General features: G+C 50.6%; 5 protein-coding genes across 5 annotated transcripts; 3 read left to right on the top strand and 2 right to left on the bottom strand.

Moving 5' to 3' along the window:
* Positions 1 to 44: 44 nt before the first annotated feature.
* On the bottom strand, positions 45 to 825 carry CPAR01_02295 (uncharacterized protein; the record flags this gene model as incomplete). The annotated part of the gene is made up of 3 exons (XM_060486583.1): positions 45 to 401; positions 451 to 699; positions 772 to 825. The coding sequence occupies 3 exons, from the start codon at positions 823 to 825 to the stop codon at positions 45 to 47; spliced, it is 660 nt and encodes a 219-aa protein (XP_060353911.1).
* Positions 826 to 3149: 2324 nt separating this feature from the next.
* CPAR01_02294 (cofilin/tropomyosin-type actin-binding protein) lies at positions 3150 to 3590 on the bottom strand (the record flags this gene model as incomplete). The annotated part of the gene is made up of 1 exon (XM_060486582.1): positions 3150 to 3590. One exon carries the CDS (start codon positions 3588 to 3590, stop codon positions 3150 to 3152), a length of 441 nt encoding a protein of 146 aa, XP_060353910.1.
* A 1454-nt stretch (positions 3591 to 5044) lies between these two features.
* Positions 5045 to 6130, top strand: CPAR01_02293 (retinol dehydrogenase 12; the record flags this gene model as incomplete). Its single annotated transcript, XM_060486581.1, has 2 exons — positions 5045 to 5946; positions 6013 to 6130. The coding sequence occupies 2 exons, from the start codon at positions 5045 to 5047 to the stop codon at positions 6128 to 6130; spliced, it is 1020 nt and encodes a 339-aa protein (XP_060353909.1).
* Positions 6131 to 7133: 1003 nt separating this feature from the next.
* On the top strand, positions 7134 to 11246 carry CPAR01_02292 (F-box domain-containing protein; the record flags this gene model as incomplete). Its single annotated transcript, XM_060486580.1, has 8 exons — positions 7134 to 7607; positions 7668 to 8534; positions 8596 to 8667; positions 8899 to 8911; positions 9004 to 9165; positions 9221 to 10518; positions 10574 to 11047; positions 11196 to 11246. The coding sequence occupies 8 exons, from the start codon at positions 7134 to 7136 to the stop codon at positions 11244 to 11246; spliced, it is 3411 nt and encodes a 1136-aa protein (XP_060353908.1).
* Positions 11247 to 12495: 1249 nt separating this feature from the next.
* Positions 12496 to 14969, top strand: CPAR01_02291 (uncharacterized protein; the record flags this gene model as incomplete). The annotated part of the gene is made up of 6 exons (XM_060486579.1): positions 12496 to 12527; positions 12638 to 13268; positions 13340 to 13412; positions 13477 to 13918; positions 13995 to 14163; positions 14292 to 14969. The coding sequence occupies 6 exons, from the start codon at positions 12496 to 12498 to the stop codon at positions 14967 to 14969; spliced, it is 2025 nt and encodes a 674-aa protein (XP_060353907.1).
* Between the last annotated feature and the right edge of the window lie 3445 nt (positions 14970 to 18414).

Here is an 18414-nt window from a genome sequence, read left to right as displayed (position 1 = left end):
CTTTTGTAGCCAGCAATGACTTTGCCAGGATCTCCGAGCTAGAATTAAACCGGCTGGCCACCGGGGCTGAAGTTGCCGCATTCCGACAAAATAACATTCCAACGCTCGGCCTCGTGGAAGCGCTGGGTAGAGGGAAGGTTCGGGAAGGGGATCTCGCGCCAGTTGACGCACTCCCACATGGCGAGGGAAGCAAAGTCGGCGACGGTGCGGCAGGGGACGTTGATGGCGTACGTGTTGTCGTTGCACCACGCAATGGCCGAATCCTGGTTGCAGGTGGTCCGGATGCACTGGCGCGCCTGCACGATGCAACGACCGACGTTGTACAAGTGGTTAATGCCAGTTTGGATATCAATCTGGGACACGAGGCCCCAGCGGCCAGCTCCGCAGGTTTGAGAATAAGCCTGTTGTTCATTAGTAAGACTGCTGTTGAAGTGTGGTAAAAATAGGTACCTGGCGAGCTTCGAGAGGGCTATTGTCGTGCATATCTCTCTGTTCAACACCGGACTCGGTGATGTTGACAAAGATGGAGGCCTCGGGGGCGTCGATGAGGATCTGGGCGTTGATAGCCTCGATGTCGGCGCCCTCGTAGTACACATCAGGACCTCCGGGGGTAAGGGGCCCCTCCCAGCCCAGAAGGCCGATGGGGTAAGGGATCACACTCTTATCCCTAGCAACGAGGCCAGAATCGACTGGAGAGGCCTAGATAAAGCAAGATTTAGTAAAGGGGTCTATACCCATAAAAAAAGGTAGGTTGTCAGAGCCGCGACTTACATAAGTGATGCGAGCCATGGTGGCCGCCACGAGTGCGGAGAGAACAGTCTTCATGGTGAGTAGAGTAGATTGAATTAGACTCTCTGATGTTAACTGGGAGATTTCGGTTGATGATGAGAGCAGGTGGATTGGAACCTCATGAATAGTGAGACTTGATCAAGTCTTTATACTCCGCGAGTGAGGGGCTGAACCTTTCAAGCCTCGGTCATGAGGCTTGCCTTCCCACTAGAATAAATCAGATTCGACACACTGCCTACTCCGAAGTCTCAATAAGAGACTTAGTTTCCTCGATAATTTTACACTCGACCCAATCAAAGCATGTAAAAGTTTTCGAAGTCCAATTTTAATCCTGCGGGATCTGCCAAGTCATAGTGAAGTTGTAGTACATAGCTCAGGGCCGCCAGGGTTAAGCTTGGCAGCAATACGCGAATTCTTGACTTCTCCTGTATCAACACCATAGACTAAGTAGCCTCATAAGGTTGAGGTCTGGGCACAGTGACTGAAGTTCTGTCTTGGTGCCACATGTGACTGAGAGGTCCACACTGACGGAAGTTCTTATAATGGCTTGGCACCAAGCATAACCCCCTAGTTTTGGGCTGATTCAACTCTCCATTTGAGCTCAGGCTCAACGGGAATCTCCAAGGTTTGATTTTTGTTAAAGAATGGTTTAACAAAAGGTTTGGGAGAGGCCATAGATAACGGTCGTAGGCCTTTCCAACTTGATTGTTGTGACTATGCTTTGAGTATCCCCCTAAAGGCCGAACAGCAATCGAGGTGGGAGTAGCAAAGGAGTTTAACTGACAAGAGAGTTAATAGTTCCTTGGTATAAAGTGAGCAAAGGGAACTAAATGTAGCGGGCTTCGCGATGCAAACAGCAAGCGAGCAAATCAAAGCGAGGGACTTTTGCGGTTAATAATTCGATGGACTCCCTCGGCTAGCTACCTACGGCAGGACGTTGGCATTGCATGGAGTTCCAGTACATGCCTATTACTAGCATCCCGAAGTCCCAAACAATCTCCTTGAAGTAAGCTTATTTTGGCCGAGGACCCGATGCGAGGTGTAACCATGCCTATTCAGATTTTGACCGAGTGCCAAGAGGGATTATCGTGGTATAGCGCACCCTCATGCCAAGCCAAGCTGAGAACTGAAGTCCTTTTCCACCGCTTGGCACTTGAGGGAATACTTTCTGTCAGAAACATGTTCAATGTTATCCCCAGCGGCTAGGGACGGCTACATAGTGGACTAATGTGTTAATTGCTCATCGAGAAAGGGTGTATCCCGGGTTGTATCTTTGAGCATAACAACGGCAGCTGCGCCGCTCGCGGGCTTGTATACGGGTCACTCGTCTGGCAATTCTCGAAACCATCAGGCGGCTATCATGATGGCATGTGTGATTATTCTTCATTCTGCTCTTCGGTTTCAGGCGCCGAAGTTCATTCGTTGTCGCTCCAAGCTAGTCCATATTTGCTATTCGACCACTTGTCCACCCAGCGAGTCCGAAAAGTCCGAGAAAGCCAGCATACATGCTTAGAAGCAGGCTCGTCCGAACCTTCCGCGACCCTTCGTACAGTCAACCCGGGGTCTAAATCGATAGCCGACTACAAATCTGGAGTGGGTTGTCGAAGGTTAGGGTCTTGGCTTGGGCGACTGCGCACCCGGGGAGACCACTGGGGGAACTCGTAGAACGTCGGCCGTCCCAGATGACATGGTGGATTTTCCAGCTCAATGCCGACGGCCTAATTGCTTAAGTCACCGGCTTACTCTATGTTCAAATTTCCCCGGATGTGGAGGCGCCGAGCATACAGGGAACGTCCCAGATGCTGATCAGCCGCCAGAGGACGACGCCGTTTTAGCTCGAGAAGAGGACAGAGTTCAACTGAGGCCCGAATGTCCAGGGCAATATAAGGTGGGAGGAGATTGGATAGCAAGGCAAGGCAGCATCTGAACTCCGGCAATGGAGACCGAATGGGATATCTCTCAAGAGCCTAATGTCGAGGGGCGGAGAAGACGTCCCAATTCCTTAGCCCTATTTTCGTGCTCAGGCATTAGCGTATGGCTGGCAACTGGGCGAGGGACTAGCAGATGGCTTGCTTGACAAGAAATAAATGTCCCTTGATTCTCTCGGCTTGCGCCCGGTCCCCATGTTGGGTTCCAAAATATTTATCCAAGGTGTATGCTGTATTTAAAAAGAGTATGCATGCCGCTCCCTGAAGCGCCTCCGCCTGGCCAGATACCGTTGTACTCGTAGCTCAAATCCCACCGGCCACAGCCACTCTCTGAACTCCCCCTTGAAATATATATGCGTGCAGATTTTTGTTCTCCCCCTTTGGTCTCGAAAAAAGGACAATCCTCGTTGGTTACGCGAGCCAGCCTGGCATCTAGCCGCGTCCACCGTTGTAGTCAGCGCCGCCAGCCTTGCGCAACCGCTTGACAATGTCGTCCTCGTCCAAGTCGCCCTTGTGATCGGCGTTGACCGTTATGCTGTGGTGCGGCAGCACCCTCTTGACCTCGCTGCTCTCGATGCTGACGCGGGCCTTGCGCATAATCTTTGTGTTCTGGCCGATCCAAATGACAAAGGCGAACTTGACGCGCTTGCTCTCGACGTCGTTGGCGTACTCGACGCGGACGTAGGCGTACTGGACCTGTGAGTCGTCCAGCTCCGAGGCCAGCTCGGACAGGCCGCCAGTGCCCGTCTTTGTGAGGGTCATCTTGTTGCCGACGGCGCTGGCGTAGGAGATGAGGAGCCAGCTCGTCTCGTCCTTGTCGGAGCGAACGGCATCGTAGGCCGCGGCAATTTCAGGGGCGTCGAGACCGGACATGTTTTGCGGCTGGCGGATGTTCGGGATCGGGAGTGCTAAGAGAACGGCGGCGGAGGAGGAACGAGGAGGAGGTGGTCCCTTTGGTGGAGACTGGGGTCCGGGTGTGAGCGGGAAAGGTTGGAGACAAAGAGAAAGTTAGATAGGACGAGAGGGAACAAAGGTTCTTCGCTTCTCGAATCCTGCAGGTGGTTTGGGGCCGGAGAGGCAGAGGGAGGGGTAGTCGTTGATTGTGTAGGTGCTTGGATGAGAGTGGTTCGAGAAGAAGTGACAGCGGATTGGCGGTGACGAGACTCGACGTTTGGCAAAGGACGAAACGGCGTCCAGAAAGGCCAAGGTTGCATTCTTCTCCCACTCGTCTGGTTCCAGGTCCCGCCCATCTTTCCTTTAACCCCACCATCCGAGGGCGAATCAAGCTGGAGGGGGAGGGGCAGATTTGTCTACGTACCTAACTATGGTGACCAGTCTTCGAGCACAGGCCATGGCCGGCCTCACCCGAAGTCCCTCCGGTCCACTATCGGAATGCTGAGTCATCCTACCCTCTCAGCGAAGTGCCTTGTACACCGAACCGTGTGCACTCGGCCAGTTCGGTATGTCTCGGTGTGAATTGTCCCCACCGAATTGCATTTCCCATCATGCCACCCCGATACACTGGCTGAAAGCTTAGCGGCTGTTGAAACATTCACACAAAAGCCTTGCTTAGATACATCTCATCCATCAGATGGAGCAGCAACCTACAGCCCAGGTATTCAGACGATGCCTCAGTGTCACCGTACTGCTTCGACACTCAAGTCAATAGCGTTGCAGTCGGTGACTAAGCAACTGCTTCTTTTCTTAGACCTCGCACACCGAGCGTCATGGACCCCTAACATCCCGATATCCCTGACCCCTGCGCTGTGTCGACCTTGCGGTAGATCGTGCGACGAAACAGCCCCTCATGCAAAACGTCCATCACTGACCTTGACAGGCCCCGTCCAGCACCTGTACCAGAATGACACAAATCTGGAGGGTTGCTTGACGTCGCACGCATGATAAACCTCGACACCCCTTAAGCGCCCAATCCAAGCGCGAATAAGCGTCCGGTCCCCCGGAGGGACATTGGCGCGTCTCAAGACCGTTCAACGTCCGCCCGCTCGGTCCTCGATGCACACCGCGCCCCCCGTGGGGGAACCCGGTCAAAAGTCGAAGGTTCTGCGACACAAGAGCAGACCGCATGACATCAAATACCACACCAGATAGCCCCTTCTCCGACCACAGGCGAGCAGGAGCTGGAACCAGGGGCCCTCTCAACTTGTTTGGTGTTTCTTGGCTCCATATTTGTCGGATCGGCCGGCGGGATATATCAAACGTCGACGTCGCCTCTCGAGCTCTTTCAAGCTTGTTTCCAGAAACAGACGACGCAGCTATTGCTACAATCTTCACCAAGCCCTAGACTTTCTGCCTACTAATCGCCCGAAATGTCCAATGAGTTGGCTAGCCAGGCGGGCTGGGAAGCCAACCCGCTATCCTTCCTGTACCGCCAGGCCGTCATCACACCAGCCGAGATCCCGGAAGAATTCGACTTGTCTGATTGCACTCTCATCATGACGGGTGCCAGTAGCGGCCTCGGGCTCGAAGCAAGCCGTCAGTTCCTTGAGCGTTCACTCGGTCGCCTCATTATGGGTGTCCGCAACACATCAAAGGGGGAGGCCCTTGCCGAAGGCCTACGACGGGAATTCCCCATGGCGCAGATCCAAGTATGGCACCTGGAAATGGAGTCATATGAGAGTGTTAGAAACTTTGTTGCAAGGTGCAAGAAGGAGCTGACGCGGATCGACATCGTCATCCTCAACGCTGCGGTGGTCGCCCAAAACTTTATAGTCTCCCGGGAAGGCCACGAACTGATGCTCCAAGTCAACTTTCTCTCTACCACATTACTAGCCCTACTTCTACTCCCGGTCATGAAGCAGAAGAAGCCGGCGGGAGACCAGGCGAGGCTAGTCATCGTCAGCTCGGATTTTACGTATTGGCATACGCCAGAAGAGGACATGGTGACGGGTTCAATGTTCAAGCCGGCCGACAAAGAAACCCTGTGGGAATCTGGGAAGAATTATCAGCAGTCCAAATTCCTGGGCCAGCTTTTCGTAGCAAAGCTTGCGACCTACGTCAACCCGAACCAGATCATTGTCAATCTCGCCAATTCGGGCCTTACCAGCGGTACCAACATCGTCAAGCCAGCAAGCGAGTCATGGTTCATGGGCCTGATGAAGAAAACTATCGGCCGCAGCGTGGAGGTTGGCGCTAGGAGCTATCTTGATGCGGCAATAGTAAAGGGCAGAGAGAGTCACGGAAGCTTCACCTCGGACGGACTTATCAAGCCGTAAGTCAAACTATAAGAATCTCCCGAGCTGAGGATCGAGCGATCATCGAGCTAACATGAATTCAGATGGCCAGCTGTGATGTACACATCTGAGGGGAATGGCCTCAAGGAGAGGATATGGGCAGAGACGAAGAAGGAGCCTGGTTTCGCAGAGGCCTTTGCAGAGGTTGAAAAGGGCCTCTGAGCATTTAGAGTGCGCAAAACGTCGCCGCTTCAGCTGAGGAAGAGATGTGTACTATGAATCACTAAGGAGGCTATGTAATATTTGGTGAATTCCCCAATAGCCTACAAAGTTGAGGCTGGCGTGTGCAGGTACGGCGTTATTAAGCGGATATAGCTCAAGAAGCAAACTGGAATACGTACGAGTAAGATGAGTATCCAATCTACTTTGTCACTAGACGAGTACCACTTTACGCCTGGGAAGATGCTTATATCGTTGAATGAGAGGAGACGGTGCCCAAGCACAGAATGAATCCACCCATTCAACAGCCACCTTGGCTTGCCAAAAGACGTGTAGGTCTCCTATCACTTGAGGGTTCTCGGGAAAGGACGGCTAGACGAAGAGCACATTGTGTATCGTCTGAGATGCCGATAACTTACTCTCCACACGGTTCGCAGGTTCAAGCTCAACCGTGATTGTACTCAATCATTGGCCGTTCCACATGATGGCACATAGACAGCTCACACCTTGTGGTGATGTACAGTTTGGTCATCTCAAAATGTCCCGAGTCAGTCATCGTCGCAGCATTTGGAATCGGAAGACTTGTTGAGGCATTTTCACGTCTCTAAGTACCTACTAGTATATTACAAATGCCCTGGAGGAATTAGGCTACCGAGCAGATTTGTCTTTGATGCCTGCCTTCAAGCTCAATACAGCCCTGCAACGGTCAACACCTTTTGAAATCGACGAATACTCTATTGAGTTTCAGCTGCCTGCTTGACCCACCTTGTGGTATCTAAGTGACCTTACTTTGTGATCTGTACGGTACCAACATACTTGGGCATTCACTTAATTCCTTGTCCATCGGAGAAATATTGTTGGAAGGTACATAATCCATCTTTCTCCCTGTAATCCTTTACAACATCTTCACTCTGCATCATCTCAACATCCATCGATTGACTTCCACCTTCGTCTCAACTAACGTTACGATCAACAGTTCACCGCCCCTACAGACCAAAAGGGCAGAATGGCTTCTGTACCCACACTCCGAGAGCTTGCAAAGCAAGTCTCTGAATCCATTTCAAACGAACATTTGTCCGGTAGTACGTTTGCTATCGGCGGCGAGGTTCCTATCGAGCAGCCGCAAGGCCAATCTAGCCCTACAGCTCAGGTTGCGTCTTCTTCGGTCATTCTTCGTTGGGACAATCCAGCGGAGCGTCCTGGTCCCCAGCGAGTCTCTTTCCCAGTCGCTTCAGATGACGACGCCGTCGCGTTCGACCACCTCCTCAAAGTCTCTGAAAAGGCTACATTCGGTCTCGACGGGCGGCACGAATTTGATGAAACCTACCGCAAGGCTCAGAAGCTCGGTGCGGGTGATTTCTGCACCACCTTCTGCCCGTATGAAACAGGCATCATCGACGCTGTTTGCCAGGTTCTTCTCCCCAGTTATGACATGGACGAAGACAAGCGGGCAATCCGTGCGGAGCTGTACAACATGAATGTAAGTGGGTTGATGTATGATGGTGTACAACCTCGATGTCTCTGACATGACGTTTTACAGATCTACTCTGGTCCTTCGGGCAAGTTCAAGGCGCACGTCGATACTCCTCGTTCGCCTTACCAGATTGGCTCCTTGGTTGTCTGTCTTCCGATGAAGCATGAGGGTGGCGAGCTGGCCGTGAGACATTTTGGACAGACTCATTCCTTCGACTGGGCCAAGAGCTCCACCAAGTCTGTCATTCAGTGGGCGGCCTTCTACAGCGACTGCGAACACGAAGTGTTCGAGGTCAAGTCCGGTCACAGGGTTACGCTGACATACAACTTGTATGCGACAGCAGGAAACGGAGACCTTGGAGGTCAAATATCTGCTTTCAGCCCTACTTCGCTGCCACTCTACAAGCAGGTTGTAGACTTGCTCGGCTCCGAGAAATTCCAGTCCAAGGATAGACTTCTGGGAGTCTACAGCACACACGCTTATCCTCACACCGAGAAGGAGCACGGCCTTCCGTTCTGCCTTAAGGGTCTTGACATGGTGATCTACAACACCTTCAAGAGCCTAGGCTTGGAAGTACACTTGTGTGCTATTCTCGAAAACCCGAAAGGCTTTCGAAGGCGCAAGCTTTACAATGGGGAATTCTCTGATGAAGATACAGATGCCGAGCCAACGCAGAGGAAGATAAGATTGGCGAAGAACAATAATGGGGCCGGATCAGACTCGGAAGACGACGACGATAGGAAGTACTACACCAGGACTGTAGGATACATCAACCAAGCATACTCCACGGACGAGCAGGTTGAGTACCGAGATGACATGAAACGCATCATCAACGAGGCCATGGGAACCGATAAGGTTAAATTCGACGCTAGCAAGATCATTTGGCTGAACAAGAACAATGGCGAGTCGAATATGCAGGTGTCATATATGGCAGTAGGTTTCCCTATCGCCCACCTCACGTTGAGATCTGAATTTAGCTAACATGTACATGCAGTACGGCAACGAGCCATCCTCCGAGGAAATCTACTCATACTTTGCGATGGTCACTGAAATCCCTGCTGTTGGAGTGAATGCAAGCGATAACACGGAAGCATAGAATCATGCGCCATATTGATGGAAAGGACTTCGGGGTAAGAAACGTCGATAGAGACACCGACAGTCACAGATAACATGCCCGTGGGATGGAATCAAGTATCAGTATATCTTTAGATAAAATAGTAACTAGAATCATCTCCAAGTTTACGAAGACTAGCGTATTGTGAACAAGACAATTTTATGGAATGGTAGACGATCGCAGCCTAAGCAGCAAGGTACCGTCCATGTTCAGGTCCAGGTTTCGAGGCGACGGCACGGGCCCAACATTTTCCTGATCGGGCCTGCAGCGAAAATGGAACCTTTCCAGGCAACCGCTCAATGTTCCAAACTAACTTGCCGTGTATTCTTGCCAAGTTCCTTTCCCACGTCACAACGAGCATGAGTCCCCGTATATGCTCGTGCACTCTCTGTGGATGGATCGTCGTCGATGCACCAGGCAGCGTTTCTTGGCTGAATCAGTTCCGCGGAGGTAAGCGCTCTGAGTTTGTTTTTGGTAGTAGTAAGCATCCTAACTTGATCCGAAGTCACTTCAAGTCCAAATGGCGTCATTCTCACCGGTGTTGGCTTATACGATGATCCGGCAAGGGGCGCATTCATCGCCCCAGTCGACCTCAAGCGTCGTTGGGATGACCCAACCTACGACAGTACAGATGAAGACCAATTTGGTGCTATGGGCTTCCCGCCAGTCAACGGAAGACACGGCTTTGTTTTCCATGAAGCCTGCTGGGACCTCTTAGAGAAAGCCTTCCATCCGAGTCCAGTTCCCTTATTGAGACTATTCGACGTCTGCGAATCACTCCCATTTCCGCTATTGTCAGTAGGTATCAGCTGGGGCCACGACTACGGGGGAGCCAGTATCGTCGATAATGAACACCACTTTCCGTTCGAGGACAGATTTTCCGACCGGGAATACATGGACCCCGACCCCGTTCTCAGCGCCAATCCGTACGAAGCCGAAGAGGCACACCACTTGCTCACTGAGGCACCCGAAGAGCCGCCAAGTCCAGAGGGGCCTATTTCCAATGCTGCAGCCCCAGAACCAGAACGGGACAGCTTCTATGCGCTCCTAGAAGAGCTACGGTCAGCGATCGCTATTTGCCTACCGACTTTGGATGTATTGAACCTACGGTTGTCCTCACGTTCGTTCTGGACGATTTTCAATAGTCAACAGTTCTGGGCCTCGAGATTCAAACATAAGTCAGACCGCTCATGGCTTTTTGAATCCCAGGACGGGGCTCAGCCTCGGGACTGGAGATGGCTGTATCGTCGAACCAACAATGCGCACATAGGTCCCGGCCTCCAGAATAGAGTTCGTGTTTGGAACCTGGCCCAGAAAGTTGTGACAGCTCTGGACTTCCAATGGATCGACAGTGGTTCAGAACCTTCCCAACAGCAAGGCTCGACCCAGCGTTTAAAAGTGTCGGGAGACTTGTGGGAGAGACCGAGCGGGCCACACCACTCCCACTTGGATAAGGGTTGCCTTCTCCGCGAAACGTACCGCCTGACCATCCCTGAAGACCTATCGATGGTTTCTATCTGGTCTATTCCCGTAGGAGAGATTCTATACATCGCTGGACTGAAGTTTACCACGGCCGCAGGCGATGTTCGTCAAATAGGCTACAGAACTACTGCTGAGCAGTTTGTGGAGATTTCAGACATAAGCGGCTTCAAGCTAGCTGTGGGAGAAAGGGGGATTCAAGCTTTGCAATGCATCAATCAGAATTTCGACACCTCCCACTGGCTCGGCAGTCCGGAGACGTCGCTCAAGACACTGCGCTTCAATGTAGGCGAGCGCATCAACTACCTTGATATTGGATTTGATGTGAGTCAAGTGGACCTTTTGAGCTTTGTCCCATGCAAGTATGCTGACTTCACAGGGTTGCAAAATTGTGAGCTTGGCTATCTTTCCCCATTCTTCATCTATCGCAAGACTAGCACAGGATGACAACAGATTGAGAAATATGGGGATGTGGTACCCTGAGGTCCCGGGACCAGACCTCTGCTTGAATGAAACTTCTTTCGCCCCCAGGGAACATTACTTGGACGGATTCAAACCACTATTTTGGACCTCCTTCGGCGGCCCAGGTGGTGCCCACCTTCGAACACTCAACAATATGAGAGTCGTCCTGGGCCGCGCCGGCATACGCCGCATCGACTTCACATACAATGTTCCAGAACTCGATAGAACGTTCGGTTGCCAAATGCCTGGAGATTTGACAAAGGAAATCATTTTTGAAATCGATGGAGCAGGAGGCGAACTCATCAATGCGGTCGAAATTCTCCAGGAAAACGTTGACCCTGAAGATGCTTACACATGGATGGTGGAAGAAGGATTCATAGCTGCATTCAAGGTGAGTTGCCCATGTTCACCTGTCCGTTGTCCAAACTCCCCCGCAAGAGATGTGCGCTGAAGTAATCACGTTGAGGTGTCCACGAATCGAGGAAGGAGCTGCTTCTTCTCCATTCAAGATAACCTACCAAGCAATACTTCGTTTCTAGTCACCACAGGTCCTGGAGAGGCCATCACTGGGTTTTACGGAAGCCAGGTAAGCACGTCCGCACACTTACACTGCGTGTCTTCTCGCGAGGTATCTTTCATTGACTGACGAGAGTAGCATTCCCATGAGGGTAGTAGCATTTCGGCTTTGGGTGTCATCTCCGAAGCGATTGAAGGAAGTTAAAGATTGAGTTGATGCCGGGATAAGGTAGAAATCGTCCGTTGGCCCCCAAGTTCTGGGGAGGGCTGGGAACCGGGCTGTTGCCCAAGTCTTGAAGTCTGCCGTTACCGAATGATTGGCCACGTTATTGTGCATGTCACGCTATCGTGAATTTTGAAAGGCAGGCGACGAACTTTTGTGGAGTTGTTACTGAGCTTGTAATGGCATGAACGAGGGAAAGGAAGGCAAGGTTGTAGGGTGAACTTGAGAAACGTCATTTTCGATAGAAAAAAAAGGATGACTTGAAGACCTCCATTAAATACGATTAGAGATGCGACACTCTTGAAGTAACTTGCGAAAGAGGTGGCATCCCATTCACTTCAAAAGAATACTGGCGGGGTCAGCTACTTAGTCACAAAAGCCCAGGTGCACTCAGTGTAAAGTCAAACGCTGCCCGACTCCCTTTTTGGAATGTATCGGTACGGATACATGTGGAACAGAGCATGTAATGTTGGCCGATACCCCTACCTTGCGTAAAACAGATGGGGCCCCTGGCCTATTCACTATAGGTAGCTAGCCGCGTCGCGAAAAGTCGCGTCTTTGACCAGTGTGCAGGTTGGTCAGAAAGCCTGCACTTCAGATACACTGCTGCTGCGTTTGTCCCTTAGCAAATCTTCCACTCGCCATACCAGCGTTCTTCACTTCGCCCAGTGGAGTAATTCTGCCTTTGTACAAGTTCCTGTCCTTACCGCTGTTTCTCATATCCTTACCCGCCTCAAGGTTCTGATGTACTTGATCCTACCTTATCCCACGTACCAGCCAGTAACCTCACAAGTCGCTGACAACAACAGCGATTCCCGCAAAAGGGGACGTGCTTCAGAACATAGGCCGACCCACCCTCATCTATCCGTATTCTCACCTCATTCATCATTTTCAGTGCGACGACGGACGTGCTCATAGAGCTTCACTCCCAGGTTTAACGCCGCTTTTCAATCTGCGCGCAGAAATCTTACAACTCGTGTTGCACGCGTCTTAAGTGTAAATACTGCCTACAAGGCCAACCTATGTAAGCCTCATTCAGGCCAAAGACGTCATCTCAAAACAGCCACTGTGACAGCTCGAGTGGTCACATCCCGCTTCCCATGTCCAATGCTCGCGCTAGGTCAGAGGCAGCGTAAGTCCTTCATAACCTTCCTCATCTCCATATCAACACCTTTCATTCAATCGTTGAAACCGTATTATACATCTCGTAAACTGACCGACCGTTGTCTTCGCGACGTACAGCATCCTGGGCATAGACTGGGGCAGCACCGCCATACGTGCAACCATTTGCGTCCGGAAGACCAAGGAGCTGCATCCAGTTTGGAACCACGGCGCGGTTCCTGGACATGACATCCGCTATCAGACCGGTGCCTTCAACTCAACTCTCTACGTCGACGATCGCGGCGGCATAGTGTACACGGGCGAGGTCTACAACCAGAGCTGCACGCCCATTCCCTCAAAATGGTTCCTTTGCGAAGACCGCGAGACCGGCAACCCACTCCTCGATGGCCTCTTGGCAAAGTTCAGAGGCATGGAGAAGCGGATCCGCAGGGCCCTGGAAGCCATCGTGAGGACCGTATTTCAGGAGGTGACGACTTTTTGTGCCGATCGTGCGCTTCATATTGACGAAATTGGTTTGTCGCATCCAGCGCACTGGACAGCTCAGGAGCTGTTCAACTACGAGAACCTGATTGCCGCCGTCATGATGGAGTCTAATACGTTTACAAGAGCACACGGTCGCATCAAGCTCCATGTGGAGAGTCTGGCATCGGCTCACTTTCTTTTCTCGAGCCCGCGTCACATGAAGCAGATACTCACTAAAGTGGACGAGCCCTGTCATTTGGTGTTTCTCGATTTTGGAGGTCACACAATGGTGAGTCAGCGGTAGCGATGTTCGGGACTTTGCCATCTTGGCCTGGAGAGATATTGACCGCGGTGGCGCAGAACGGCTGCATATTCAGCGCAGTACGACGGCGTGGCGATGAGTTGCATTATTTTCAAGTTGGGGAACCTTTTAGTAAGTCCAGTCAGATTCTCGATACGTACACCCACAGAGCCACGTCTAATTAACGATCGATCAGCCGCTCATGGCGGTACACAGCTATGGGAGAAAAGAGTTGATGATTTCGCAACAAATTACGTCGAAAAGTCATTCAAATCGACTCTACTCCCAAGCCAACGAGCAGACCTTTTGGAGATGTTCCACTTGAAGATCAAGAGGCTACAAACAGGCTTGTTCGCGAGCATGGTCTTGCACGCAGAAGATCCAGATAATCACGGTAGTATATCAGTACACTTACGCGCGACCGATGCCAGGCAATGCTTCCTCGACGGGCTAGAAACCCCCCTCAGACTCGCCAGGAAGAAAATTGACGCCGCTGTCGCCCTGGGCTCAAACGTCAAGATAGTTCTGTCTGGCGGCAGTGGCAAGAACGTTCTAGTGCAGGCGAATCTCCTGCAAGTTTGTGCTCAACTCAAGATTGACGAGCCGTTCCTCTTTTACGAGGCGGTGGGTGAGAAAGAGTATGTAGTTTGGGAACTCGAAATTCCACAAGGTTCGGAGATGAGTAAGTTGCTAATACGTCCTGTGTCTCGACAGCTCTTTCAACATCAGCAAAGGCGCTGCTCTTGCGGCGGTCGATAATATTATGGCAAAGGAATTCATTGACAGGGGCGCTGCTTTCGGTTTCCAAACAGGTCGCCCGTTGAAGGGCGCTAATGGCAGCTTCATAAGCTGGGATAATACTGCCTTCCTGGCTCTTGATTCTGTAAGATGTCCCCCGAACTCCAGGTGTTCACTTAGGTCTTTGCGTTCTCAACCCGGTCTATGGACGTGCGTTGCTAGATGCCGATCAACCATTTTGCTTTTCCCACTGACAAATGCTCGATCTGGCAGGATGGTCCCCATTACTTTAGAAAGCGCTACAGCGGGACGACGAGGCTCAAGATCGTCTGTGACCCTCAGCTTCAAGCCTCTGCCAAATGGGACCACGTTCCAGCAACGTGTTGCTACGACATTCTCGAATTAGCGCCGCCTACCAAAGGCCACTGGGAATTCTGCTTACAACTACATGACTTCGGTGACGGCAAGCTGGGGCTGACAATTCGAAAGAACAAACTGTCGTGGAAGGGAAAAGCCGTATTGAATAAGACGACCTACGGCCCTTTTCCCCTCGAATACGACACGTCTTCGAGGTGTTGTCTGATCAACCTGGACCGGGTCAAGACCGAGAGTACCGACTTTGAGAATGGCATCTTCTTGACCGAGGACGGGAAGCTTGTGCCGTGCGACCCGGAGGCGGTGAACGATCAAATCCAGGATCTGCAAAAGGAGAACAATGATCGACTCAAGGAGTCGGGCGGGATCAATACGTCCATGCCGCAAAAGGTGAAGGAGCAGCAAGAGAAGCAGGGGCAGCAGCAGGAACAACAGGAAAGCAGAGCGGCAGGAAAGCGGCCCAGGTCCACGTCGGTTTCTCAGACGAGGGGCAGAGGGAAGCCGCATAAGAAGTCCGGCCGTGATGACGATAGGGGACAGGAACCGGCCTACAAGAAACGACTCATGAAGCGGTAGCACGACACGAAACCACGGAGGCAGTAAGCAGGCGAATCCTGAATGTAGTAGACACTCGGGCGCGGGCCTTGATAGAGTGCTCAGTGTATTCCCAGCACCCTCGCCTGGGGATTGTAGTTATTTGTACTTGTTATATGAGAAGAATGGTCTGCTTCATCTTATGTCGGCAACAAGATCATCATGGTAGGGTCAGAGGAGAGGGAGAATCATGTTCCAGCGAAGAGGCCGAGGATGATGATCTAGAGGTGAGGGCAAGGGCAGTTGAAAATTTGGTGTGCGAGGTCTGTGGCGAAGTGTCAGATTTAGAAAGCAGCCCAAGACGCGGGATTCTAAGACGCTGGAACGAGGTGCAGTCCGAGAAGGAGATGATGATGAAGAAGGGTCTCAGGTTCGTTCAAGGAGAAAGAGGACACACAAGAATAAAGGGTTTGTCGTGCCACAAAGCCCGCAAATTGAGCCATTAATATGTCCAGAAGCCATGGAAACCGACGCAAATGAAATCTAGATGCCACTCATGCGAATAAACCCCTTTCGCGAATGGCTTTGCCGCCAGACCCGCTCCAGCCCAGGTGAAGCCGCTCTCCCTCACCATCACTTAGGCTGTCCCATATCTGCACCTTGGATGGCAATACCCCGAAGCCACTTTCGCTGTTAATATCATTATTGTTCGCCTATAGTAACCAGAAGTTCGGAACTTCAAGTCTATGCTAATTTTGGGGACACAGAGATGATGTATTAACTGGCAGCGTGTCTTTCACATTTCAAAAAGGAAGCAAGCCAGCTTGCAGCAATACTTGTTGCAGCAAGAGAACGCAAAAGAGGATATAGAAGGTGTGTCAAACATGCAGTCATTATATTGTTGAGCAATCTACTCAATGACCTAATGTCCCAAGAAGTAACCGCTTAATATTAACCACATGAATGGAACTCTGTGTTCTCGTTTTCAGGCAGTTGCACACATCACGATGATCTTACCAAATTCATCATCGCACTTCAAAGCCCACATCCACACAAAGTTCCTGTGGTCTGCAAACCACCTGGCCACGCTAGGGTCTTGCCGGGGCTATCCATAACGCCCAAGACGGCACATCGGCAACGGCCACAGTCCCCGCGTTGACTGGCAAGCTTTGAGCAGATATCTTCATGCAAGGGCAAACACTGTTGGAACAAGGGTTCGTGCAATTGGCTTTGCCTTTCTGTGTTGGATGTTCTGCGCGCCCAGACGCAGCAATCATCCAAAACAGTACCTGCCTAAATACATGTTTGCTTGGTGACTACCACCAGCCCTCATTGTCCTCTTTGGCTGGGGGACAAGATCAGCAGTCCTGATTACAATCTTGCGATAAGGGCTAAGAAGTGTTCCCGTGTTTTATTAAGCTGAAACAGTGTAAAGATTGCGTTGTGTAATACACTTTACTTGCCAAGTTGAATGTCAATACCTGGCCAAGATGGACAATCCACTGTCGCTGCATGCCGCGCCTCAGCAGACATCAAGTACAGTATACGCCTATGGCTGTCAGCGTTGTCGTACAGGAATCTCAAGGGTTTCTAAGTCCAGGGCAGATTTTTAATTTATCGGACATAATCGCGGTATCAGCATCGAGTATCGACTAGGTAGAAAGAAGCAAACGAATGGCAGCTCCACAACAAAACAATTGGAGTTCGCTTGCCCACTTTACACCACTTGAGTAGATAACGGCATCAACATTCGATTTTGCCATCTCGTTTACCTCAACACCACATTTTATAACGGTAAAATACCGAAGCCACTCCTCGCTAGCAGATCGAGGCCTTATGGTGTTGCCAGCGGGCTTATGCTCTTAATTACACATGATGGCGGTGTCCGTACCGCAACAAGGCTTTCAGGCTAGGGATTACTTCTGAACATCGCGAAGCCTTCTCTCTTGACCATGAGGCTTGATATTGATATGACTGTTTGTTGAGAACACTTGAGAATAGTTGGTTATTTGATGGACTACCGTCGGAGAGTAGAACGCTGAGCCAAGGGACACAATCTTTGGAGGCCCAACGATCTCTCTAGTCACTGCTAGCTGACGTGTTTTATTTTTTTCGAATGCGTCTATTAATACTAATGCCAGTTGTGCTGGGATTCAGGTAGCTCGACGTCTTGGCGATATTGAATTACACAAAAAAGTATTCCCCCAAGAAGAGTTGGATTGAAAATTGCTAGTTCACTTCTAGTTTGAAAAGCTTTTCATTCAAGATCGAGACTTTAGCCAGATCTAGCGATATACATGAGTGAATCCAGCTCGTCAAATCTCAATATCCAGAATCCCACCGTAAGACTCTGTGGACGATCGAGATGACTAACAAACCAGACATTGAGCTGCAGGCATTCTGGTTTTCTCTTTTCTTTTCATAAGCTAATGACAATGACAGCATGTCTTGATGTGAAGGTGATTGTTATCAGGAACCTAGTTAGTCATTTATTATCCAGAAGAGGTGGGATTAAGGTCGCAAAGTCCGCGAGATCAATACCATTAATCTGCCACGGATTATTTACTTTGATTTCGACATTCTGTCAGAAACACTCAACAGCACTTTGTCACCAATAGAAAGAAACAGGAATCAAAGATGGATGTTTGATTATTTAGTCTGTTGGTCTAGAGAAAGGTGCGTAATGCCTTTCTATGGAGCTTCCCTACGTGCAGGGAAGTAATTCTATAGGAGAGTTTGAAACTCGATTCGACCAGCCTTCCTTGTCACATGGCCAGCAAATATCAAGTTTGTATACACTCAAATTACAATATCCTACAATTATTTTTAAGGTTGTGTTAACTCACGCCCAGAGACACTTCATCTCTTTCCTTTTCCTCAGATGCAGTGTCGCTGGGCAGATAGTTCAGCTTTATACTGTATTCATGGCCAATGGGGCGTTGTGATTTCGGGGTGGAAGCAATGGTATCATTACATTACTTTATAACAGATATGCCAGATTCAAATTATCAGCCCAGAGAGCTGTAGCAATGAGCCCTCAGTAATACCGGAGTCGCCAATCTCACCTCCAGAACTTGTTGGCCTGGGTATTCACACAGAATACATGCGAGGCTTTCAATAATGAACGGAGGAGCAGCCACCGTCTTATTCTTCACCTCGAACCGTTCCTTCCCTCGATTTCCATAGCATCTTACTTCACCTCACCCTCACGTGCTTTCTTCTTGATCCAACCACTTACAAGCCGGGGATTCAGGAAAACAAAGGATTTTTGACCGCCCGCCCACATATTGATTAAATTGTGAGCCCATTCACAAATTTCAGATTTGTTGACCTGCCACAAGAGCAATCTGATTCCCTTCCACTTTCTCTTTTCTTTGTTGTGCTTTCCCTTCTTCTTCCCGCACACCCCCTCGAATCTGAGCTGTCTTCACCCACGACTCCCTTCCCTTCACAGCCAATCCATCTTTTCGACTCGCTCCATCGTCGC

Source organism: Colletotrichum paranaense (assembly GCF_030867605.1).
Source record: "Colletotrichum paranaense strain IMI 384185 chromosome Unknown Scaffold_2.1, whole genome shotgun sequence".
Lineage (NCBI taxonomy): Eukaryota > Fungi > Ascomycota > Sordariomycetes > Glomerellales > Glomerellaceae > Colletotrichum > Colletotrichum paranaense.
This window is presented reverse-complemented; position numbering and strand designations above follow the sequence as displayed.